This window comes from Orycteropus afer, unplaced genomic scaffold (genome assembly GCF_000298275.1).
Source record: "Orycteropus afer afer isolate SDZICR_OR568_19922 unplaced genomic scaffold, OryAfe1.0 scaffold00289, whole genome shotgun sequence".
Lineage (NCBI taxonomy): Eukaryota > Metazoa > Chordata > Mammalia > Tubulidentata > Orycteropodidae > Orycteropus > Orycteropus afer.
The window spans coordinates 2215259-2240129 of NW_006921876.1; the positions used below are offsets into that span (position 1 = coordinate 2215259).

A 24871-nucleotide genomic window follows, 5' to 3' on the forward strand; every position below is an offset into this window, starting at 1 on the left:
CTCTGAGAGCTCTGAGCTCAGCCCTGCTCATCTGTACAGGGTTGTGGGGGCCCTGGCCTAGAGGGGAGTGCATGTTGGTGTTTGTGAGGTGGGGTGGGGTGGGTTCTTTTGAGCCACACACAAAGCCTTGTGCTGAGACACTGCATTCCTGCTGGCTGGGCTTCCTGTTTCCAGATGCATTCCTGCCCCAGAGTCACCACAGAGACTGCTTGGAATCTGGCTGCACATTCTCCAGATTCAGGGCGGATCTGGCAAAGGCTTCTTCTCTTTACCTCCCACCCTCTCACTTTGGAGTGGAGGAAACCACCTGACCGGCCCTCCTTACCCTTCTACCGAGAGAGGGTTTGGGTAAAGTTTGGTGTGATTTGGAGGATTTGGTGTCACATATCCTGTTGTTAGGTCATCATAGAGCAGTTCCTGCCACGAATATAGCAATATAGCAACAGTCTCAGTTTCCTCTCTGCATCTGGAAAGGAGGGACAGGAGGGGTGCTGTCCAGGATGATAGGGAGGGGAAGAAAGCCCATCCACCTAGGGTCAGCAGGGAAGGACCTGGGCCTGAAAATCAAGGTCTTCAGGGATGGTCTGTAATTCAGGCACTTGGCTCTTATTGTGCAAGGCAGGCTTGGCTGTGGGTCTCAGTTTCCCTATCTTATAAAGTTAGAATCTGATAGTTTGTGGCTCCCTGATGAAGTCTCCTGGATCCCTGGGTGGTGCCAACAGTTAACATATTCCACTGCTGGCTGAAAGATGGGAGATTTGAATCCATGCATAAGTGCCTCAGAGGAAAAAATCTGGCGATCTCCTTCTGAAAGATGAGCCATTGAAATTCTTATGGAGCACAGTTCTATTCTGGCACACATGGGGTTGGCCTAAGTGGGAATGGACAATACAGCAACTGGTTGGTTAGGAAAGAGCAGAGGGGCAGACAGGAGGAGGTGGGCCGGCTTGCCCTCCTTGTTAACAGCTACGTCCTCCCAGAGACTCAGGTGCAAGTTAGCACGTCCACAAGCTCCCTTATCTGCCCGCAGGGGTTCTGGGTTCTGCTGGGATATTTTTCAGCCCTGCCCACTCCCTCAGGAGGAGGCGGCTTCCTTAGAAGCCACTAGAACCTATCTGGTCTCTAAGCTGTCCCCACCTTCAGCAGGAAGGGAATAGAGTCCCGCTGGTTGGAAAGGGGTTGGGGTGGGACAGGGAAGCATTAATAGGTTGGCTCCGCCTTCAAGATACTCCCTGATCCCGCTAGCTCATTTCTTTCCCAGTTCCTTAAAGACGCTGCCGTGGGCAGGGGTTCAGATCTAGTCCAGGACCCTTGTTTCGCGCCAGACTACAACCTCGCACTCTGCAGTTGCGAAGAATTTTCCTTGAACTGTTTCATTGGACTCAACGACCCCAGAAACTGACTGGTTGGGGTCAATGGGAATAATTTCCCCTTTTTTCCGCACAAGGTTTCTGAGAGGATTAGTGAGTTGCCTCAAGCCATTCAGCTGGGATCGCTGAAAGGCCTTGTCCTGGTGAGCACTCTTCCCACTGCCAGCACGTGGGCCTCCTTTTCCTTCCGGGCTCCAGTCCTATGTGTCCCCCACCTCTCCGGCTCCTTTTAGGCGGCAGGAAGACAGATCTGGCGTGTGAACTGGGGGGCGGGGTGACTGATCCCGGAGCCCGACAGCGTCCGCAGGCGAGGACCGGCTCCTCCGTCTGGGGCTGGAGCGCGGCGTTGCGCCGGGGTAAACAGCGGATCGGGGCTTTTATTTTCGTCCCAGCTAGGAAGAGGATGACGGGGTGTTCAGATCGTGCCTTCGAGGTTCTTGGCGCGCGTTGCCTCCCGGAGGCGGGCCACCCCCTCCGTGCCCGCGCCCCGCAGCGCGCCCCCGCCCGGCGCGCACACCGGCCGGGCTCCTCTCCGCCCCTGCCCCGCCCTGCCCCGCCCCCTCCTCCTTCGGAGAGTGTCTGGGGGCCGCGCCCATCAGGGTCCCGACTAGTGAGCTAAACCCAGCAATTGACCGACGCGGGGACGCGGGCCACAGTCGCTCTGTCCGGCTACAGGGGGCCGGGAGCTGGGCCATGCTGGGCCGGCGGCGGGTCTTCGCGGTGGAGGCGCGCGGCGGCCCGGGTGAGTCACCCCCGTCCCTAGCGCCGACTGGGATCGGATGGGGGCCTGCGGGCGCAGTGGGCTAGATCCCTGAGCTCCAGGCTTCTGCGAAGCGTTGGGTTCGCCATATCCCCGGGGGTCCTCCTTCCTGGAGCCAACCCGCGCCCTCGCCAGGGCGCGCACCTGGAAAGCCCCTCTCTGCCCTCCTTGTCCGATTCGCATACCCCGCCGGGAGGCGCCCTATCTCTCAGCTTGAGGGATCGAGTGATTCATTTTGCGACACGCCGTGCACCTTGGAGACCCTCTGGCTTAACCAGCCACCACCCCCATCCCACTTCCTCAGGGTCCGCTTCCTTCTAATTTGCCATCTGAACCTTCCTTGCCCTGCCTGAAGGCTGTCTGAATCCGCCTGCCCCCTCCCCCAGCTGGTAACTCAGCAAGCCCCATCCCTGGCGGACCCCTTTCCAAAGACAGCCCTCCCTGCAGGGGTGTTTCCTGACTGATTTCCTTGCCTATAAGGCCTCGGGTTTGAATTTCAGCTCTCGTGCTTGGCTGGCAGTGTGATTTAGGCAAGCTTTCATCTTCTCTCATCCTTGGTTTGTACATCATTTCAACTGGGGTTCTATAGAACGCCTGACACAGGGGTGACATTAAATGAGCACTGACTCCCATTCTAGGTCCTGTTCTTCCACTGATTTTTTTTTTTTTATTATTATTTTAAACTCTCCACAAAATCTTCACTATTTCTCACTTAAAATAACAAAAGCCCCAAATAGTTATAGCTACTGTTGTTTCGACTCAACAGCACATAACAACAACAACAACACTGTTGTTTCTAATGACTCTTCCTTTCAAGGTCCAGGAGAGACTTGATCTTGGCCCCAGGACCTCATGAGAGGCAGTGTGGGCCCTAAACTTCACTCTGCCCTTTTCCTTCTCCCTCAGCCCCTTCCTCCTTGGTGAGCAGCTGAAGAGCCTGCAGCCCACCCCTCCATCCCCTCATAATTTGAAGGTCTTAGGCGTCATGACCCTAGTTGGGGAGCATAAGGGCTCCTGGGAAGAAAGGGCCCACCCCCTTCAAAGGAAGATGGGGCATTCAAGGAGCTGATGGACATGATCTAAAAGGGCTTTGCCTACCAAACAGCCAGGATTATGGGTTAGTTGTTGTTAACAATGTTGTACAGGGACCCTCATTTCCTGGGCAGAGTCAGAGAGCTACCTTGGTGGGTCTGGGGCTCTCTAGGCTCCTCCCTTCACTGTTCACCTGGGACACTCCTCCCTGGGGGAATGCTGATGGCTGCCAAGAATGCTGGGGGCGTTGGGGGCAGTCTGCCCAGCCTGATACTGACTCTCCTGGCAGATAGGGCAGGTGGGGATCTGGCACACGGATGTGTAGTGCCTGGAGTCATCAGCACCTACAGACGGATCCAGGACACTGTTGATTGGAGGTCATCAGATGCCCCCTGGAATGGAGACAGCCAACCGAAAAGTCCTGGGAGGCCAGTGCCACTTCTGAAAATGGCTTCCCAGGACTCAGGAGTGGAGATAGCAGTTGGGCATAGCTCTCTGGCTATCTCACAGGGCCTTTCTCAGGACTCTCTGGACTTGGAACATGCAGGGAGCTCTGAGCCCCCAGCCCTTACTGTCATGGAGGCCCCAGCCCAGCTAGGCAGGCTTCTGGCTAGCCATAAGCTGGAGCGGGTACTGGAGCGGTCCTGCCAGCTCCCGACTTCCCCTACCAGTTTGTCACAACAGCACCACCCTCTCCAGCTGCCCAGCCAGCCTGAGTGTGAAGTGTGCCCTTTTGGAGCAAGGGAACTGGAGGTCACTGAGGCAGAAGCTGGCCTAGAGGCAGGCCTGGGAGAAGCAGACATGGTGAGTACCAGTCTCAGGCCAGGCAAAACTGGGGTGCAGACAGTCCTTTTATACTGGGGTCAATGGGGACCTCTGTCCCCCACCTTGTTCTCCCTGGAGCTCTCTCGGGGTGGGGCATTCCTTGCCGGTAATTGATGGGTTGTGTCACAGCTTCTTGGCTCACCCCACTCCCAGCCACGTGTAGCCGCCCCCACACAGGAGGTGGGCAGGTTTGGGCCCAGCCTGGCATCATGCCTGGCTGGGCTCTGGGGAAGCCAGTGGGGCATGTGTGTTCCCCCCTGTGCCTGCCCACTTTGCCCCTATCTGATGGGTGAGCAGGCTGGCTACCTAGGGTGGGAGTCTGAGTGAATTCAGAAATATTCCCTACTTCACTGTGTCCCACAGGTTGAGGGCTTGGAGCCTGAAGTCTGGACCAGCCTCCCAGGGCAGGGTCTTCTCTACCTAGAACACCTGTGCCTAGTGCTGGAGCAGATGGCGAGGCTCCAACAACTCTATCTGCAGCTGCAGACCCAGAGACCCGCTGAGGTAAGTGAGCCTCAGGGTGGTCAGGCCAGTGAGTGGGCAGGCTCACGGAGGAGGCAGTGCAGGGGTGTAGCCCTTGACCTCACGGCTCCCTCTGAACAGCCTCAGCCCTCTACTCAGCCCTGATTGGCCCTGTCCCTCTTGTACACAGGACCCTGAAGAGTCTGCTCCTCCTTCACCGTCACATGCCCTAGGCAATGAGGTGCAATGGGACTTGCTGAGCCAGACAAAGGAGACAGGTGAGGGGCAATTATGTCTCCCTTCTCCTGTCTGCTCAGGGTCCCACCAGCATACCCTCTTGATAGGATGGCTTCCTGGTCTTGGCCCTGGGTAACCTGACTCTCTCTCTGAAGGGGCAAAAGCAGCTTCATTCCCAAAAGTGGGGATGCCTAGCACCAATCCTCCCAACCTGCCAGAGGCCCCAGCAGAGCCAAATCACACCTTTCCTTCCTCCCAGGGCCACAAGGTAGGTGATGTATCTGTGTGGGTGGCAGGTGTGAGGATGGGATGGGGATGGGGATGAATGCACATCCCTAAGTCCAGAAACTTTGGGAAGATGATAGCATGATGACTTGTCCTGGCTGTGGTGAGAGCTGTCCCTGGGAGCTTGGTGGAAGGTATATGTAGGGGGAGGGGCTAAGTGGTGACCCCTCACCCTCTGCTCAGCTGGATCTCTCCCACTGGGACAAGGTCAAGATCTTGCTGAACCGGATCCGCTGGAGAAGCTCTCGACACCCTGAGCCCCCTCCTTCTGATGGCCCTGACCCCAGGTGAGTCCTGTGGCCCAGTCCAGCTTAGGGCAGTGGGCAAGAGACTGATGCATCAGGATGCTGGGATTGTACTTCCAGGAGCTATTTTTGTCCCTATGAACTTTGAGACATAGATAGACTTGGAGGGGATGCTACAAGAGAACCAAAAGTAGTTAAAATGCTCCATTTACAGATGAGGAGGCTGGGAACTGGGGTAGGGAAGTCATTTTCCATAAAGCAAGTCAGTAGCAGAGGCAGAACCAGAATATGGGTCCTCATCCCAGCCCAGCAAGCCTTTACCCCTCAATGCTGAAACTCAGAGCTGGCTTAGTGGGCAGGAGGGCTGCTAAGGGAGTAAAGAGGAGAGGAGCAGATAGGAGCACAGACAGAGGGTGAAGTGCATCATGCTTGGGAAGTTATATGCCAGTAATTCTCCAGGGGGAAGAAACACTATGTCAGTTAATACCCCCGGGCTCCCAAGAGCAGATAAGCAATGTCCTATCAATTCTGGGGCTGAAGCTACCTTTGTTTCCTCCTCTAGCTTCATGCTTTCATTTTCTTTTCCACAGGATTGAGTCAAGGGACTTCCCTGAAAGGCCTCAGTGTCGCCCCCAGTGGAAGACCTTTATGCCATCATTAGTGGTTAAGAAACAACGAGCTAAAAACCTATCTGTCTGCTAAGACCTCCTGGTGCAGGGACATGACCCTGGGTGGAGGGGTGTGCAGTGAAGTCTTCTTCCTCACCCTTTGCCCTGTTGCTGCTGCTTGTCACTGCTGGGAAAAGCTGCTGACGCTTGCCCTTCTCTCTGAGGTGAGGGCCGAGTCTTCTCTGAGCAGCCTGACAGTGGGACCCCAGTTCCCTACGAGGCCCCCAAATGTGGCAACTCTAAGGCTCCATCCTGTTTCCCAGAAATCCCTGGGCTTATACAATGTGAACTAACTTATTTATCAGGCATCCACGGAGCGTGTTTGCCATGGTGATCTGTCCAGACCCAGCCTGTTGCAGATGTGTATTGATGCATAATTTTATATCTGTATCTGTGAGACTGTCAGAGTTGTGAACTAGCTGGATTCAGCCATTCCTCCCAGAATCATGCACTCCCCTAAATTGGTCTTCTGGGTGAGGTAATCTATGGAAGGATGGAACTGACCTTTGTTCATCAGTGGGCAGTTGCTGACCAGGATTCTTGCTTTCCTCAAACCTGCATGGACAGCCTCTGGACAGACAATGGTGCTACTGTATCTGCCTCTGCATTGCGTCTTGTCCCTGGAGCAGGGCTTCTGAAGACTGTACCAGGAATGGCAGGCTCAATGACAACACACCGAGGAGCATGGAGAACAGGACAAAACCTTCAAGGTCAAGTCTTGGCTGCTCTGCTCCACACTATCTTTTTTTTTTTTTGTCAAAGCTGAAACTGGAAGTCCATATTAGTTTTTAGACCTTGAACAAGTCCCTTAACTTTTATGAGCCCCAGCTTCCCACTTCATCTCTGAAATGGGATCGTGATGACTGCCCTACCTACCTCACAGGCTTATGAAGATGCTAAAATGAGATTAAAATGTCTTAAAGTGCTTCATGGACTGTTAAATGAATAGGAAAGTGGGGGGTATTGGTTGTGAGGGGAGGGTAGATTAGAGGAATGATGGGGAAGTGGGAGGATAAGGAAGGTCTGGGATTGCTAATGGAGATGAAAATGGCCAGTAATTAGTGGCAAGACTTTGAGGAAGTCCTTTAATTGAGGTCTCTTAGGTTTTATATCTGAGAATTAGGGTACTAATGCCTGACCTGCTGTGGTGAAATGAGTTCCTTTATAAGCTGGCCTTTGCCTTGGTTCTTTGGAAACAAACAGCTTCAGAGATTTTTCTTTAAACCTTTGTAACTTTTCTAACCCAGAGGGTTTGTTACTTTTGCCCAGGTTACTTGACATTTTCTGGGTAAACTGTAAACAACTTGATGGTTTGATACTTTTTATCTGGCCCTGGGCTGCAGCCTTTCCTGTGATTGGAATGTACTTTGCCAGGATTGGTCAATATATTATGCAAATAAAGTGACTATGGTCCACCAAGGCCAGTTTGTGGCCCTATAGGGAGGGCCATGCCTTGAAGTTGACAAGGAATTTGCTTATATACGCAGCCAAGCCCACGGACCTTTCAAGAAGGGAAAGGGGTGAGGAGATGAGCAACAGAAAAAAGCTGCAGTACAGGTCAAGAGCTGTAATATTGAAGACAGTGAAAGGCCTGGAAGAGACCCTGTGGCAGAGCCAGTGACAGAAATCTGCTACTGGGAATACAGCTAAGAGAGCTGAATGAAGCTGCTGCACCAGCTGTGAGCTGGATTGGTTAGCAGTGGAGATGCTGACAGCAGGGAGGCTCAAAGCACAGAGGCCTGTCCTGAGAGGGCTGGGAGGAGGTGTGCACAGGAGGTGTGCACAGCAGAGAGAAGGACCTGTTTGCTTGCATGGCCAAAATAAACTGAGAAACCAGTCTTGAAGAAGGGAAGGATGTACTTTCCACCTTGGGGAAGACTTCCATATTTTGCCTACATACTTCCTGATCCTGATCCCAAGCCATTATCTTGATCCCAAATAGTATCCTTTTATTTCCTTAATAAACCACTTAACTGTAAGTATGGTCTATGAGTTCTGTGTGGCCATTGCAAGGAATTATAGAACCTAGAAGGGAAGTAGAGCGTGCCATGGGGAGGACAGCTGGTATCAAAATTGATAAAAAGGTTGGAGAGTATACATATATTTGACCTCCAACTTGTAAGAACCAGCCTTGGGCTGATAGTGATTCTCTCTCCTCCTCTTCAAGTAAGACAATTTCAGGTGATAATAGAACATTACACCTGCCTACCTCATAGGGTTGTTTCAAAGACTGAAATGTCCACGAGAGCTTTCTAAAAGTCTGCACCAATATTGTTAGCTGCTGCTGAGTCAGTCCCTGACTCATGGCAATCACATGCATAATAGCAGGAAAAAAAAAAAAAAAAAAACCAAAAAACTTCTGCCTGATTCTGTACCATTGCTGTAATCAATTGGGGATCAGACCTTTGTGATCTATAGGATGTTCACTGGCTGATTTTTGGAAGTAGTTAATCAGGCCTTTCTTCCTGGTCCATCTTAGTCTGGAAGTTCTGCTGAAACCTGTTCAGCATCATAGCAACATCCAACAGGTGGTGGCGTGCATGAGGTGCACTACCATCCCCCTTCATACTGGATGGCACCCAGGTCTCCTGCATGGAAGGTAAGAATTGTACTCCTAAACCACCACTGCCTTACCTAAATATTACAGGTGGTTTATTTTACTATGGCCTAGTTGGGCTCCTACCTCTTTGTGAACTGAGAAAAGTGGAAAGCTTAGTCTCCTGCTTTAGAAGACTAAAGATGGGAAGTGTGTGTCTCAGGGTGTGGTTGCTGGAAGGGCAGGGTTAGGGATAGGTCATTGGTTTTTAAGTCACAGAAGCCTATTTAAGATATGTCTGGTTTGTCATGCGCCCAGGGTGCCACTGAGCACTTTCTATTAATGCAGTATAGCCCAACGTCCTTCCTCAAGCAGACATCCAGAGGCCTAACTAGCAGTGGGGGGCACTTGCCCCCTTCCTTTTTCCTCCCAAGTCCAATTGGGGCGCCAGATAAGGCGCAGAATGACATTTCAAGCGCCACAAATACGAAAGGCGCCTGACTGAGGCAGCCGGACAGTAGTGGGGAGGGGAGAAGGCGTTTCTTTTGAGGGTTGCTGCTATCAACGTCTATTCATCTTGAAATTAGGAAGCCGCAATTAAGAGATTGCCCCGGGCGCTCATTACCCTCCCTACGCCCCTGGTCATAGACACTGGAATATCTCCCAGAAACGGCCATTGATCAAGCATTCTCCTTCTCCTTCAAGACTGGTTCTTTTGCTGCTTTAGTCTTCCAGTATGAAGTGGGGATGATAGGGGTAGGCTCTCCCTTATGTTGAAGGGTCCATCTGTCTTTGCACCAGGAACCAATCTCTGAAGTATCTTTTCTCATGGGAAATTTTAGCTTGAACACTACCGAGGCGCCACTTCCTACCGCACATCCGATCGGGGAAGGCGCATTTCCGTTCCGCAGTTGGAGAAAGATGGTAAGCCTGAGTGGGGGAAGGGAGAGGTCGGTGGAGACGGGGGAGGGACCATATCCGGGAGAGTGGCAGCTTCCGACTAGTGGTCGCGCTTCCGGAGAGGCGCTTCCGGCGGCGGCGGCAGCAGCGACTGTGGTGGTTCCGGGTGTCTTTGTCCCCCGGTGTCGCGGCCCTGGCCCGCAGGTGGGTTGGGGGCCTTCCCGCCGCCCCTCTGCCTATTAGCCCCTCCCCTGGTCAAGGGGCCGAGGGAGCCGGACGACGAAGATGCTTTGGTCGCGGAAGGGGCCGAGTCCCCCTTGGGCCCGCAAGTCCCGTCTCCCTGGCAACGGCCTCGGCCCTGGGGGCGGGCGGGAGGAGGAGAAACCGCGCGCCTTCGTCCTCCCACGGTGGCCTCGCCGTTGCCCGGCTTGGGAGACCCGGCGGCTGCTGAGGCTCCGGGAGCGGAGAGCCAGATAGATAGTGCGGGAGTAGCAGAGGGGCGCGCAGCGGGATTCGCTTTGGCGGAGCCAGAGAGCTACCCTCCAGTAGCCTGTCCTGGGAACGGCGAATAGGGCTACCAGGCCCCACACAGTCTCTTCTCCGGCACAGCCTCCTCCATTTTTCTGGGCCCTGCCGTGGAGCATTTTGGCGGATGTTTTTGAATGAATGAATGTCACTGAGGCTTTTTCCAACTCTCCCACCTCCCCAATCACTCCAGAGGTGGCGTGGCGTAGTGAGAAGGGCGTTAAGTTGTCGGGAGACCTGGGTGTAAGACTTAGTCTTGTCACTAGCTGGTTTTGTGGCCTCAGGCAAGTCTCAATCTTTCTGTACTTCAATTTCCTTTCTTATAAAATAGCATGACAACATCACCTACCTCTAGATTATTGTGAGGGCACACTGGAACAATGCAATGTGTTAATTTCCTGCTCCTGTTTATAGTCTCTCCATTCACCCTCAGTACCATGCCCTCCCTATTTTCCTTAAGACTTAGCTCTTTAAGATTCTTCAGTTTTCTGAGGTAGATGGAAATTTTACTCATGAGCTGATAATTTACTTCTTTTCTGATTGAAGGTTTTCTCCAAGACTCTGAAAAAGAACAGCGTTCCCAATGTCCCAGTTTAAGCGCCAGCGGATCAATCCGCTTCCAGGGGGACGCAACTTCTCAGGTGATCATTTTTATCCCTATCTGGCATCTTACTGGGAAGCATGTACTTCACATTTAGTCTTTAAATATATGTCTTCTTGGTGGAGAGCAATTTATTGCTGATGTTTTGTAGGAAAATAGATGACCACAGTGGTTGTCAGTGAAATCTTGTGGTGGAGTTGGTTGGAATCCGTTTGCCCTTTGGGTTTACCATATTTTCTAGCTGACTGTAATGCTTAAAGTAGTAGATGGCACTTCCTGAAGACATCTTATCTGTTGCCATAGGCGCAGCTTCAACATCTCTTCTGGGCCCTCCTCCTGGTTTGCTCACTCCTCCTGTGGCCACAGATCTGTCCCAAAACGCCAGGCACCTTCAGGTAGGTTGGGCATGCTTTCTAGTGAGCTTCAATGCTTGGAACTGTACCAAGGGTTGCACATTCATGGATGCTCGATGCTCTTTCATTTCTTATATCACAGAGTTCATTGTTCCTGAATCCTGTCCTGGTAATGGGCCAGTATGGGGGTGTCCACATACCCCCCAGATTGGAGAGTCTTAAGTTTTAGTCCTAGGGAAATCTTCAGAGTGCCTCTTGGAATTAAGAAGAGCTGAAAATACTAGAAGAGTCAGCACAGTGTTTTTCTTCCCATAGATGGATTATGTCCATTATACACATATGCTTCCTTTGCTGTAAATATTGATGCCATACTCTGATTGAACTGGGCGTTAGAGAAGGTAGTGGCAGAGTGTGTATTTGTCCAAGTTACTCCCTATTACTTTTAAACTCCTCTTTTGCAGGGTGGGGAGAAGCAGCGTGTCTTCACTGGCATCGTTACCAGCTTGCATGACTACTTTGGGGTGGTGGATGAAGAGGTCTTTTTTCAGCTAAGGTAGGCTTGAGGCTGGTTCCCTATAGGCATAACTTTTTGGGTTCAGTTCTGTCACCATGCTGGTGGGGGCTCCTCTAAAACCATTGCTTTGCTGTTCTTATGTGTGAGAAATCTTGATGGAAGGGCCTCATGGGGGACAGTCAGGGTGGCTTGGCCAGAGTCTCTCACCTGACTGGGCCTCCTGGCTTGTGTGCTGGCAGTGTGGTGAAGGGCCGGCTGCCCCAGCTGGGTGAGAAGGTGCTGGTGAAGGCTGCATACAATCCAGGCCAGGCAGTGCCCTGGAATGCTGTCAAGGTGCAAACCCTCTCCAACCAGGTACTCATCTCTCTTTGGCATGTGCATTGGAAAGGGAGGGAGGGAAGCACTTGTGCCCTGAAAGATGGCTAAGAACCATATTCTTGTAGAGGAGCTGGGATTGCATCTTTCCAAGGTTCTGGGATCACTTGAATTTTCTGGTTACTGTTGTACAGCCCCTGCTGAAGTCACCAGCACCTCCCCTTCTGCATGTGGCAGCTCTGGGCCAGAAGCAAGGGATCCTGGGAGCTCAGCCTCAGTTGATCTTCCAGCCTCACCGAATTCCCCCGCTCTTTCCTCAAAAGCGTGAGTACCACTGGGTGTTAGAGTGTGGCTTTATGGGGGTACATTGGATGAATGGACATATAACTGTCAGAATAGAAGTGGGTACTTCTGTGCATTGGAAGAAAGGGAGAAGGGTTCTGGAAAGGTTTTTAGGATTTTTGAGTCACTGGCCATGTCCTCTTTGCAGCTCTGAGTCTCTTCCAAACATCCCACACACTTCATCTGAGCCACCTGAACAGATTTCCTGCTCGGGGTCCTCATGGACGATTGGATCAGGGTCGAAGGTAAGCGATCAGGCAGGAAAGATGTTTTGTTTGCCTCCAGGAGCAATGTCTCTTTGCTACCCTTTGAGACTTAAAATTTTCTTATTTTGCAGTTAGATCCTAGTCCCTTTGCCCTATAATGGGCAGACACATGGAGATGTATAACAAATATTGGAACTTTACACAGTGACTCAGCAAGCAGGGATTTAGTTCATTTTTCAAAATGTCATTTTGAGACACTTTATAATACATAATTTCTCTTTTTTGTTTTTTATCTCTAGCAATATCAAGAATGAAGACTATTAAGTAAATATGTTTTAATTCCTAGTTAAAAAAGTATATATACTTTATACATGGGTGTGGTGCTAGAATGTGTATATTGCGGTTTGCCCAGAAATTCAGGCCTTGTGCCCTACAAATGACAGGGCGCTTTCTGGGCTGTATGTATAGTAGGCATGATTGATTTGGGACTTCTGGGCCTTCTTAGGTGATCCTGTGTAATCTGTTGAGACTGCTGGGAGTGTGTTATGTGTTTTCTCTCTGTTCATATGTTCCTTATTTTGTATTACTCTCAATATTTTTGCTTTTAACCCTAGAGTTTTAAGCTGTAGACTAGTTTAAGACTTGGTCTAGTTCTGTCATACCTTTGTGTTAACAGAAAATTTCATTATATGTAAAGTGAACAGAATGGTTTGATAAATCCTCATGTATCCATCACCAGCTTCAGGATTAACATACTTTCTTTCTTTTTCTTCTATACTCCCACCTACTTCTGCCCCCTACTTGATTTTTTTTTTTAAATTGTGATTTGGGTGAAAATTAACAGAGCAAATTCAGTTTCCATACAGCAGTTCACATACACTTTGTCTCATGACACTGACCACAATTCATCACAATACAACAGCTCCCTTCCCATTTCCTTTTGACAGTCACCTCTTCCCTGTGTCCATCCCTCCATGCACCCCTGCCCCCTGAGCTGTCTCCCTGTGCATAAACAGCCCTTCTTTCTCCCATGATTCTTCTCTCCAAGGAGTGTGTCTTCCTCAGGTAAATGTTCAGCTCCTATACCTGTCTTTTGCTTGGCTGGAAGCCACAGGTATGGGTTCAATTCCAGACTTGAAGGGCAGCTAGGGGCCATAGTCTCTGGTTCCACCAGGCTCTATCAGACCAGCAAACCTGGTCCTGTCCCGTCCCCCCACCGCAAATGATTTTGAGTGTTGTTCCACATTGTTCTCCCTCTCTATCCAGGATCTCCTACATAGATCCCCCTTTCCGAGTGGTTGATTGTGGTAGTTGGGCACCATCTAGTTCTTCTGGTCTCTTTTTGTATAGGCTGTGGATTTCATGGTATACCAGTTGCTAGGACTAATTGTTTCCATAAATCTTTGGTTTTCTTCATTCTTCTTTGCTCTGGATGAGGAGAGACCCATCGTTGCATCTAGATGGCAACTTGCAAGCTTTTAAGATCCCATTTGCTACTTGCCAAAGTAGGAATGGAACAGTGTTTTGTGTAGTATGTTATGCCAATTGAGCTTGATGTCCCCTGTGATGTACACAAAACTTAACTGGACAACTTTGACAGATAGAAAGTTCCGTGCAACTCTCCCCCAATTAAGATACAGAATATTTCTATCACTCCAGAATGTTCCTTCATGTTGTAGTTCTCTTTTGAAATGTGAACTCCACTGAGAAAGAAATAGCCCCCACCCCAGATGCCAGATTATACATGGTAAGGGCTGAGAATGCAAACCAGTGTGAACACTTAAAAGGGGCAGGAGTAACTCAGAGAAGAAGTTTAAGTAAAAATGATGTAGCCAGTCCTGAAAGGAGCATGTTTGCTCCCTTGGGATAGGTCATTATGCATTCTAAGTACAGGGAAGCTTTGATTGTCTAGTGTTGTATTCTACATTGTTTCCACTATTTGAAACAGTATCCCATTCTCAAGTCACTGGTATACATGTTGCATATAGCAAGCTCCTCCATCTTTGGGAATCTTGTCTTCAATTTCCAAAAACTTCTCACCTCACATTCTATGAGTTTATTAAAGGCTTCATTACAAAATCACAGCAAGTAATGTAGTCTGTGGGAGCTCTGGTGGCATAGTGCTTCAGGCATTTGACTGCTAACCATAAGGCTGGTGGTTCAAACCCACCAGCCACCCCTCAGAAGGAAGATTGGGCAACCTATTTCCGTAGAGATACTGCCTCAGAAACCCAAGGAGGGGTTGCTATAAGTCGTATTGACTTGATGGCAGTGGTTTTTTTTTTTTTTTAATATAGTCTGTGTGGTGCAAGTCTTTAGTTCTTTGCTTTAGGTTCCCATTCACGCTTTCTGTATCATTGGTTTGCATTTGATTGTCATCGACATGCAGACCCTGTGCAGGGCCTTTTTTTTTTTATTACTTCTGGCCACAATCTCTCAGTGTCAGTGTCTAGAGAAAGGAGACATTAATTTTGGGTGGTGGGAAGTACCTGGTCAGTAGGTAGAACTTGTAGAAGGAAGCTGTAGGAATTAGGTCATTCTGGGGCGGGGGTAGGGAGCATAACATTAATGTATAAAGGAATTAGCCACATTAGCATTTTTGTCTAGAAAGCAAGTTTTATTGTAAATTTCAGGCTTTGGGATGTAGGCAGTGTCTCCCTAGGACTTCAGTGACCAACTGAGGCTTTTAGACAGGTACACTCAGCGGGGCTGCTGCTGCTGTTACTGAGATGTCTTACACTGGTACTGCCTTTACAACCTGCTCAGTGAGAGAACTGAGTAATAAGAGAAACTCATGGCCATCGAATCCATAGGATCAGTGGGACATAGAGTTTGACTAGAGATTTACTGCACTTTCTGCGGTGTTTGTGTCAGTCACTGGATAAACTATATTGAGTTGTCAGAATGACATGTGACAGTTCTTCTGTTAGAACATGGAAGCACTGGCATCGCATAAAGGCAAGATAAGTAAACAGCTTTAGTATGGAGATGTGTGGATAAATAGGAGATTACCCAGGCAGATGTAAAAGAAAAGAACAAAAACCTTGAGTTAAATATAGTCAATATAGTTACTCATGGGTGTAAGGAATAGGGAAATGACCCAGGCAGGCCTAAAAAGAAAGAATAAAAACCTGGTAAATAAAATCAGATCTGTCACCCAGGCATGAAGATTGACAGTTGATTTTCTTTCTCTCATGAGACATGGGTTATTTTCCCTTATCAATCTGGCATTTTATAATGGTCTAAAGGTTTTTTCTCTTCTATTTTTATTTCTAGTACCCATAATATAGTAATACTAGAACTGATTTACTACAAAAATTTATAAAGTAGTACACGCTGTTATACAGAATTGAAATAGATAAAAATATGTAAAAGAGAAAGTTTCCTTTTTTCCCTTTGTTGTTGTTGTTGTTGTTATGTGCCGTCGAGTCAGCCCTGACTCATAGCGACCCCTCCTTGGATTTTCGAGGCAGTATCACTACGGAAGTAGGATTGCCCAACCTTCCTTCCGAGGAGTGGCTGGTGGGTTTGAACCGCCAGCCATCTGGTTAGCAGGCAAGTGTCTTAGCCACTATGCTACCAGAGCTCCCTTTTTCCCTTTAGAGGTAACTTATTAACATGTTAAGTGAAAACCAGACCTACTGCCAGCAAGATGATCCTGACTTACAGTGACCCTATGTTCTTAAAGATACTTAAAAATAATTTTGAAAAGAGAAGTTACTGTCACTTCATTTTTTTCCCTGTGTTCTCTTCTACTCTTTCTGTACATATACATACCTTTTTTCATCTTAGAGTTTACATTATTTCTGTATATGCCTAGTAAACATTTTTCTATATTGTGGCATAATCCTTACTGTTTTAAAGGCTGCACGACTATTAGATTTACATTTATTTAGTATAGTAACCTGGGTATTGCTGGATGTTTATGTGGTTTTCTTACTATCAGCTTTGGCAGTCTGGATTTGTTTAACTATATATTCTTGAATTTTTTTCTTTTAAATTACTTAATTGGGATAAATTTTCAAGAGTGGACTACTGGATCAGAGAAAGGGTTTGAGTGTTTTTAGACTTTACTGGGTACTGCTAAAAGTTTGCTATCAGGAAATGTCTCTTAATAAAATTCACACAGAACCCCTACTACAGTACTATATATTTTTTTTAATCAAATTTTTTTTTTTCTCTTTTCAAAAAATTACAGATAATTTGGAAATTTTGAAAAATATAAAGGAAAATTATTCATAAGGTTACTAGCCAGAGGCATCTGTCATTATTTTTCATACATTATAAAAACATTATCTATTCTATATTGTCCTTTAAAGTTGTTTGCATAGTTGAAGCCATTCTATATATACAATGCTATACTTTTTTGCTTAATATATGAATTATATATTGCTTAATATATGATTTTTTTTTATGTTACCGAAAGCTTTTAAATACCATCTTAATAACATTCTGTCATATGGTTGTTAGTATGGTTTCTTTAACCTTTTCTTTAATGTTGGGGATTCCGATTGTTTCCAGTTCCTTTATACACCAGTATGTCCTGAATACCTATGTAACAATGTGGTTTCTTACCCCTGGGTGATGGATCAACTTCCAGTGATGACTATGACTCCAAGAAACGCAAACAACGGGCTGGTGGAGAACCTTGGGGTGCTAAGAAACCAAGGCATGACCTGCCTCCTTATCGGGTCCATCTCACTCCCTATACTGTGGACAGGTGAGTAACAAGGCTGAAGTGGGAGATGAGACTTGCAAATGGTAAATGAGATACATTCTGTGCAAGGGTGCATGTATTTTTACAGCGTTCTTAAAATATGAAAATGGAATCTGCTTGTTGTATATATGCTTTGTCACTTTGTTTTTTCACGTATCTTAGAATTTACCCTTACTAACATTTATTAAGGGCGTTAGTGGTGCAGTGGATAAGAGCTTGGCTGCTAACCGGAAAGGTTGGTGATTGGCAACTGCCCAGGCACTCTGAGGGAGAAAGACCTGGCAATGTGCTTCTGTAACAATTACAGCCTAGAAAACCCTATGAGGTAGTTCTGCACTGGCATGTGGGGTCACTTTGAGTTGAAGTTAGCTCAGCGGCACCTAACAACATTTATTAGATCGCTCTCATTCTTTTTTTTTTGTTGTTGTTAATTGTGATTTGGGTGAAGATTTACAAAGCAAATTCACTTTCCATATAGCAGTTCACATACACTGTCTCATGACATTGACTACAATTTACCACAATGCCACAGTTCCCCTCCTAGTTCCTCCTGTTACCGCTTCACTGTGTCCATCCCTCCATGCACCCCTGTCCCCTGAGCTGTCTTCCTGTGCCTAAACAGCCCTTCTTTCTCCCATGATTGTTCTCTCCAAGGAGTGTATCTACCTCAGGTACATGTTCAACTCATATGCCTGTCTTTTGTTTGGCTGGAAGCCACAAGTATGGGTTCAATTCCAGACCTGAAGGGCAGCTAGGGGCCATAGTCTCAGTGGTTCCACCAGGCTCCATCAGACCAGCAAACCTTGTCCTCCCCTCTTTTGTTTTCCCCCAAATGATTTTGAATTTTGTTACACATTGTTCTCCCTCTCTATCCAGGATCTCCTACATAGATCCCCCTCTAGTGATTGACCGTGGTAGCCGGGCACCATCTAGTTCTTCTGGTCTCATAGTAGTTCATTCTTATTTTTTTCAAAAAAACTTTTCACTGTGATTTGGGTGAAAGTTTACAGGCAAATCAGTTTTCCATTCATCAGTGCACACACATTTGGTTTCATGTCATTGATTGCAATTCCCCCAATGTAACATCACTCCTCTCACTTCCTCCCTGTTTCTCTTTTCCTCCTCTCCTAACCTTTTTTGTCTTTTGTACTTTGTCCTTGGGCAAATGCTGCCCTTTTGATCTCAAATGAGTGATTGTTCTAAGGACTGTATACCTTCCTAGTATTACTACTATTCACCTTGTAGACCTGTCTATTGTTTGGCTGAAAACTGAGCCATGGGAGTGAGTTTAGTTCCAGGTCCCAAGGGTGACTAAGGGCCATAGTCTCAGGGGTTCTGCCAGTTTGTCCAACCAGTAAGCTTGGTCTTTTCTAGTATCCCTCTTTTTAATAACTACATGGTATTCCAGTAAATGGATGAACTGTAATTTATTTAACCAGTTCTCCATGTTCAGTCTTTAATTATAAATATTGTGGCCGTGAACAACCTGCCACATCTATTCTATACACAAGTTCAGGTATTTTATTGGGATCAATTCTTAGAAATGGAGTAGCTGGCTCAAAGAGTTTGATCTGAAACTTTGATAGATATTGCCAGTTCTCTCAAAGAGGCTGTATCAGTTTACGTTCTCAGCAGCAGACCTTGAAGTACTTGTTTCCCTATGCCTTTGCCGATACTGTATTATCATACTTTTTGATCTTTGCCAATCTGATAGGTGAAAAATGATATTCTAATTTGCATTTCTTTAATTCTAAGTAAAAATGGTTGACCATTTTTTCATAGGCTTCTATGTCTTATGTACTTTTCTGTTAAGTACTTGGTGATGTCACTTTCCCTTGTTGCCTTGGACTGTTTTGTTCTTTTTGTTACTGATTTGCAACTTCTGTTTCTATTAGGCAATGACCTCTTTCTTTGGCATTTAATTTTTTCACCCAGTTTGACTTTATTTTGTGATACAGATTTAGAATTTTCAGTGGTCAGATCCCATCCATATTTTCCTTTCTTACATAGAAAGTCCTTTCCCAGATTATAAAATAATTTGGTTATTAATTCAAGTTTTTTATACTTCCATTTTAAAATATTTTCAGTCTTTAATCAATCTGTATTCCCTTGCTGCCTTCCTACAGCCCCATCTGTGACTTCTTAGAACTCCAGCGCCGTTACCGTACCCTCCTGGTTCCCTCAGATTTTCTGGCCATTCATCTGAGCTGGCTGTCAGCCTTCCCTCTGAGCCAGCCCTTTTCCCTCCATCATCCAAGCCGTATCCAGGTATCTTCTGAGAAAGAGCCAGCTCCAGACACTGGTGCTGAGCCCATCCCTTCAGACAGTGACCCTGCATATAGTTCCAAGGTAAGTTGACTGGGGTTCTGTTGCTTTATTTCATCTTTGGAAATTGAAGATGGCTCCTGAGTGTGCTCCTTCATGCTTCCTCTGCACAGGTACTGTTGCTGTCTTCCCCGGGTCTGGAGGAATTGTATCGTTGTTGCATGCTGTTTGTGGATGACATGGCTGAACCACGGGAGGCGCCAGACCATCCTTTGAAGCAGATTAAGGTAAGGACTGGAGTCAAGGAAGCAAAATACTCATTGATCAAGTCCAGTCCCTATCAAGTTTTAGCAGCTCAGCTCTCATTCATTAACTCATAGGAACAAGGCATTTCAGAACTGAAATGCCCTTCATTTTACCCACAAGGGAAATGTGGCCTGGAGATAATTTTGCTGGTCAGAAATTGTTCCTGGAGTAGTTAATGGATAGAGAACCCCCTGTGTGGTGGGTGGACTGTTCATCATGTGCTGTTGCTATAATTCCTGATTAGTGGTAGCCTCAGAATAGGAGACCCTGGTAATAACATTTTTTTGTTTCTCATCCATAATCTATTTTTGCAGTTTTTGCTGAGCCGGAAAGATGAAGAGGCAGTGTTGATTGGGGGCGAATGGTCTCCTTCTTTGGATGGCCTTGACCCCAAGGCTGACCCGCAGGTGCTAGTCCGAACTGCCATCCGCTGCGCGCAAGCTCAGACTGGCATTGACTTGAGCAGCTGCACAAAGTGGTGAGTGGGCTTCTTCAAGCTCTTATTTGTGAACAGCTCACTGAGTTGGTGAGGCTTTGCTCGTAAAGCCAAGCTTCTGCTTCTCTTTGACCCTGTTAGCTCTCTTCTTTCTCCTGGTCACAGTTCACCCTTCCCTCCACCTCTTCAGCTGCCTTATAACTGGTAGCCTTGGCCATGAGCATGACTAGGTATTTGAATGTGTGTTGTAGGCCAGGTGATCTGACTTGTCAGATGTGGTCTGCCAGCCATGTTCAGCCCTTTTCCTTGTTGCCTTGGTACCTTGTATAATAATTGTCTGCTTGTTTCCCCACTGACTAAGTATCTCTTGAGGACTTGGTCTCTATCTTTTATTTTTGTCTTCTGTAAACCTGGCACCCAGTATGTGCTCACTAAATATTGTTGGAAACTGAAGCAGTTGGTATCTGCACTTCATCTTCTCTTTTGCTGTGAGCAGGTGGCGCTTTGCTGAGTTTCAGTACTTGCAGCCGGGACCCCCAAGACGGCTCCAGACAGTGGTGGTGTACCTGCCAGATGTCTGGACCATTATGCCAACTTTGGAAGAGTGGGAGGCCCTGTGCCAGCAGAAAGCTGCAGAGGCAGCTCTCCCATCTCAGGAGGCACCAGTGGTAAGGCTGAGCCTTTTGAAGAAAGTAGGGGAGAGGTAGGTACCTGATCTCTGCGCCCAGATGGTCATAACTCTGCTTTTGTTTTAGGAAACAGAGTCTTCTGAACAGGCAATGGATGCATCAGAGCAAACAGTGGACACCTCTAAACAAAATACCGAGAATCCAGAGGTCACTGCACAGCAGGAAATGGACACTGATCTCCCAGAGGCCCCCCCGCCTCCTCTAGAACCTGCTGTCATTGCACGCCCTGGTTGTGTAAACCTTTCTCTCCATGGTATTGTGGAGGATCGGAGGCCAAAAGAAAGGATCTCTTTTGAGGTAGGTTTAGAAGCTTGGCGAGTATGGGGTGGTGGAATAACTTTTTTTTTTTTTTTTGCCTAATGCTCTCCCCCACCCCCCAGGTGATGGTGTTGGCTGAGCTATTTCTGGAGATGCTGCAGAGGGATTTTGGCTACAGAATTTATAAGATGCTCCTGAGCCTGCCTGAAAAGGTAGTGACTCCACCTGAACCTGAGAAGGAGGAGGCAGCCAAGGAGGAAGCAGTCAAGGAGGAAGAAGTGGTCAAAGAAGAGGTGGCCAAGGAGTCGAAGGATGAGGTACAGAATGAGAGAGCAGCTGCTGAGTCAGACACCCCACTGGTGAGCATCTTCATCACTGCTGGACTGGTACTGGGACTACAATAATGATGCTAACATAACTGGAGTACTTATTTTGTACCAGGCACTGTTCTAAGCACTTTGCATGTCTTATTTACCCCTCATAACCTTATCAGGTAGGTTCTAAGGCATTGAGAGGTTAGATACCTTGCACGCAATCATACAGCTACCAGGTGGTACATGTAAGGAAAGGGAAGTTGCCAGAGAAAGGTGAAGGGAAGCCTAATGGCAGCTCACGGTCTCAGTAAGAATGCTTGGGGAGTAGAGGTTTTTTGATGATCTGATGGGTAACTAGAAAAATGCATTTTCTTAACCCTCTTTTTAAAAACACATGGGTCTACTTCTTGCCTAAGTACTATGAAGTAAGCATAATGTCTTAGAACTGAGATTGACTCATGAGGAAAATCCCCCAAGTGTGCCGTGGATTCCATATAATTAAACACATTAAATGAGATTGCGCATACAAAGCCCTTCACACAGTGCCTGGAACATAGTTAATACTCAGATGTTAGTTATTATTATTGTTAGTAATTACAACTAACAGTTCCTTCTCCTCATCATCTTGGTCTGCTTCCTCTAGAAGGAGGATGGACTTTTGCCCAAACCTCCATCTTCTGGAGAAGAAGAGGAGAAACCCCGGGGTGAGGCATCTGAGGACCTTTGTGAGATGGCGCTGGACCCAGAACTGCTGCTTCTGAGGGATGATGGAGAAGAGGAATTTGGTATGTTCAGTATTGCAAGGAAGTTGGTAACTCTCTGGATCTGACCTGGTAATGATCCTCCCCTTGTAGATGGAGTTTGGGCCAGGTGTAGCCTCTACTCCATGTTTATCTTGGGCTTTCTATAGCAGGAGCAAAGCTGGAGGATTCAGAGGTACGGTCCGTTGCCTCAAACCAGTCAGAGATGGAATTCTCTTCACTTCAGGATATGGTAAGACTACTTTTCTACTTCTCTGGGCCTCCGTGATAGTGGAGCTTAGCAAGGCCTCTGACACCCTCCTAAGACAGGAGTGCTGAGCACTGCATGAGCCTGTGTGTTTACCAAGTGACTTCTGGCATCTTGGAGGCAGCATTAAGATTTTTCTTGATTGACAAAAGACAAATTTTGGTTCTTGGCTTATTGAATGGCATGTCATAGGCTCCATGAGACCACTTCAATATCTCCATTGGGTAACTTCAGTGGGGTGGATCCAGGAGGTGTCTGACCTAGGAACACACTATGTTCCTCTGTGTGAGACACCCCCTGGGGCTTTTGCAAAAGTGCACCCAAATAGACCTTGGGCTAGATCTAGGCCTGGTCACCCAGCCTGGCTCAGTGTTGGCCAGCTGAAGGCCTAAATGTAGTTAAGTCAGCTAAGCCACTCTGTTTAGAAGGCTGTGTGTCCTGTGTGATTTAGCCACTGGGAGAACTCTTTGTAAATCACCTGTCCTTGTTTCTCTTGGCAGCCCAAGGAGCTGGATCCCTCTGCTGTGCTCCCCTTGGATTGTCTTCTTGCTTTTGTGTTTTTTGATGCCAACTGGTGTGGCTACTTGCACAGGAGAGACTTGGAGAGGATACTACTTACTCTTGGGCTCCGGCTTAGTGCAGAGCAGGTACCTTCTCACTTTTACCACCAATCTTTTTTGAAATGGCCTCACCTAACATAAATGCATACAGGTACACACTTCACTGATTTGTGTGAACTAAGTTACTTTAGTTCCAGAGTCTTGCCATATCAGTGTGGGGCAAGGGCTTCAGTTTTCTGATCAGTGAGTATCTTGGGTATATGTTTGCTATAGGCCAAGCAGTTGGTCAGCAGGGTGGTGACCCAGAACATCTGTCAGTACCGGAGCCTTCAGTATAGCCGCCAGGAGGGCATGGATGGTGGACTTCCTGAGGAGGTGCTGTTTGGTATGTACTGGTACTCTGCAGTCTTCGGTGAAGATTGGGCAGGGCAGGCTGCTTTTTCCTTCTGAGACCCTTGCCTTAATCTTTTTTGTGGCCCCTTTTAGGAAACCTTGATCTGCTACCTCCTTCTGGGAAAAGTGCAAAGCCAGGTGCTGCCCCTATGGAACACAAAGGCCTGGTGTCACACAATGGCAGCCTGATCAATGTGGGGAACCTGTTGCAACGTGCAGAGCAGCAGGATAGTGGACGGCTCTACCTGGAGAACAAGATTCACACACTGGAACTGAAGCTGGGTGAGTGGCCTGATGCCACAGGCATTTGTCAGGGGATAGGATATACTGAGACTACAGAGGAGACATGCTCCACTCCTTAGACTTTGGTCTTCTTGCCCTATGCTTCAGACCTTGTCTGAGTAGCAGTCTTTTTTTTCCTCCCATCCCACCCAGAGGAGAGCCATAACCGATTCTCAGCCACTGAAGTAACGAATAAGACACTGGCTGCAGAAATGCAGGAGTTGCGAACACGGTTGGCTGAGGCTGAGGAGACAGCCCGGACAGCTGAACGACAGAAGAACCAACTTCAGCGGCTGCTACAGGACTTCCGAAGGCGCCTGACCCCCCTGCAGCTTGAGATGCAGCGAATGGTTGAAAAGGTGAGGTGTGGGGTAAGAGCTAAGAGGGAACTGCAGTTCCTTTCAGTAGGGGTTCCAAAAGCACACTGCCCACCCCCCCTTTTCTTGAAGAAAGCTGTCATTTCAAGAGAGGTGATTAGAGGCGAGAGCCAGTGTATCAGCCCTTTCCCTTGCCTAAGTGCACCTTGCTTTCTTCCTCTAGTCACTAGTTTCTTAGGGAATTACTTAGTCATCAGCTTGCAACTTAAGAGTCTCTCAGATGGAAGTATTTTTATAGTTCTCAGATCTTTCCACTTTTCGTCCTTGGGAGTTCTACTTCTCTTTACATCTGTTTCAGGCTGACAGCTGGGTTGAGAAGGAGGAGCCAGCACCTACCAACTGAGGGACCTTGCACAGGAACTGCCATCCTGTGAGGTCAGCGATGGAGTCTGAGGAAGTTAGAGCCCTTTTGGTACCAGAAAGCAGCTGGAGCAGGACCTAGGAGCCATAGGCAGGGGAGGCTGACCCCTGTGCTCAGCCTCATTAGGGGAGGTTCAAGCCGTCAGGGTGGGGTCTATATGTGCTGTGTGGGACAGATCAGCGAGGAACCCCGGTTCCAGTTACTACTAAATACAACATCTTTCACACCCCTAGAAAATGTCATTTTGCCCTCTACCTTGGAATTCCTCCTGGGGCCCTTTTAGTCTTGTGCTGACCTTCTCCTGTCCTCTCCCAGTTTAGAATAAGACAGGGGAGGAAAAGGCTTTTTGAGTATATGACAAGGTCTAATGCCAATAAACTGAAGAAACAAGGAGTCTAGCTGGGGGTTAAGAAAAGTCCCATAACCTGGATGGCGCAAACCCCACTAGACTACAGGAACACGTTCTTGGGGAGGGCCTAACTTGGTCACCACTGGAATGGAGTCAGTGCTAGAAAGGGCTCAGTGTTGGGCTGTGTTTGCCAATAGAACACTGTGTTCCAGCCACCCGAGACTTGCCGGAAGAAACCAGCACCTCTTTCCCCCCTGGTTCCCCATGTTCAGAATGTGGTATTGGCTCTGGCCCAGCCTTTCTCCCTGTTACCCATAATTCTCGCCTCTTTCCATAATCCGTGGTTTCAGTTTGACTTTATATATAAAGTTGGTTTTTTT

At 47.7% G+C, this 24871-nt stretch overlaps 2 protein-coding genes across 2 annotated transcripts; both read left to right on the top strand.

Annotated features, from left to right (window-relative positions):
* The first annotated feature begins 2063 nt into the window (after positions 1-2063).
* CUNH8orf58 (chromosome unknown C8orf58 homolog) lies at positions 2064-5918 on the top strand. Its single transcript, XM_042782309.1, has 7 exons — positions 2064-2112; positions 3452-3999; positions 4357-4491; positions 4640-4727; positions 4842-4954; positions 5155-5258; positions 5807-5918. Exons 1-7 carry the CDS (start codon positions 2064-2066, stop codon positions 5916-5918), a joined length of 1149 nt encoding a protein of 382 aa, XP_042638243.1.
* Positions 5919-10428: 4510 nt separating this feature from the next.
* CCAR2 (cell cycle and apoptosis regulator 2) lies at positions 10429-24124 on the top strand. Its single transcript, XM_042782304.1, has 20 exons — positions 10429-10486; positions 10750-10841; positions 11261-11352; positions 11553-11667; positions 11823-11952; positions 12119-12215; positions 16777-16896; positions 19020-19242; positions 19332-19445; positions 19779-19942; positions 20397-20568; positions 20656-20886; positions 20970-21206; positions 21805-21946; positions 22075-22154; positions 22670-22816; positions 23003-23114; positions 23216-23404; positions 23558-23763; positions 24080-24124. Exons 1-20 carry the CDS (start codon positions 10429-10431, stop codon positions 24122-24124), a joined length of 2766 nt encoding a protein of 921 aa, XP_042638238.1.
* The last annotated feature ends 747 nt before the right edge of the window (positions 24125-24871 follow it).

Bases quoted from the DNA above. Each gene is read 5' to 3' on its own strand.
- CUNH8orf58 (XM_042782309.1), top strand. From the start codon at position 2,064: ATGCTGGGCCGGCGGCGGGTCTTCGCGGTGGAGGCGCGCGGCGGCCCG. The intron at 2,113-3,451 runs GTGAGTCACCCC...CTCTCCTGGCAG, and splicing joins GGAGGCGCGCGGCGGCCCGG to ATAGGGCAGGTGGGGATCTG. The intron at 4,728-4,841 runs GTGAGGGGCAAT...CTCTCTCTGAAG, and splicing joins GAGCCAGACAAAGGAGACAG to GGGCAAAAGCAGCTTCATTC.
- CCAR2 (XM_042782304.1), top strand. From the start codon at position 10,429: ATGTCCCAGTTTAAGCGCCAGCGGATCAATCCGCTTCCAGGGGGACGC. The intron at 21,207-21,804 runs GTGAGCATCTTC...TGCTTCCTCTAG, and splicing joins CTGAGTCAGACACCCCACTG to AAGGAGGATGGACTTTTGCC. The intron at 23,405-23,557 runs GTGAGTGGCCTG...CATCCCACCCAG, and splicing joins CACACTGGAACTGAAGCTGG to AGGAGAGCCATAACCGATTC.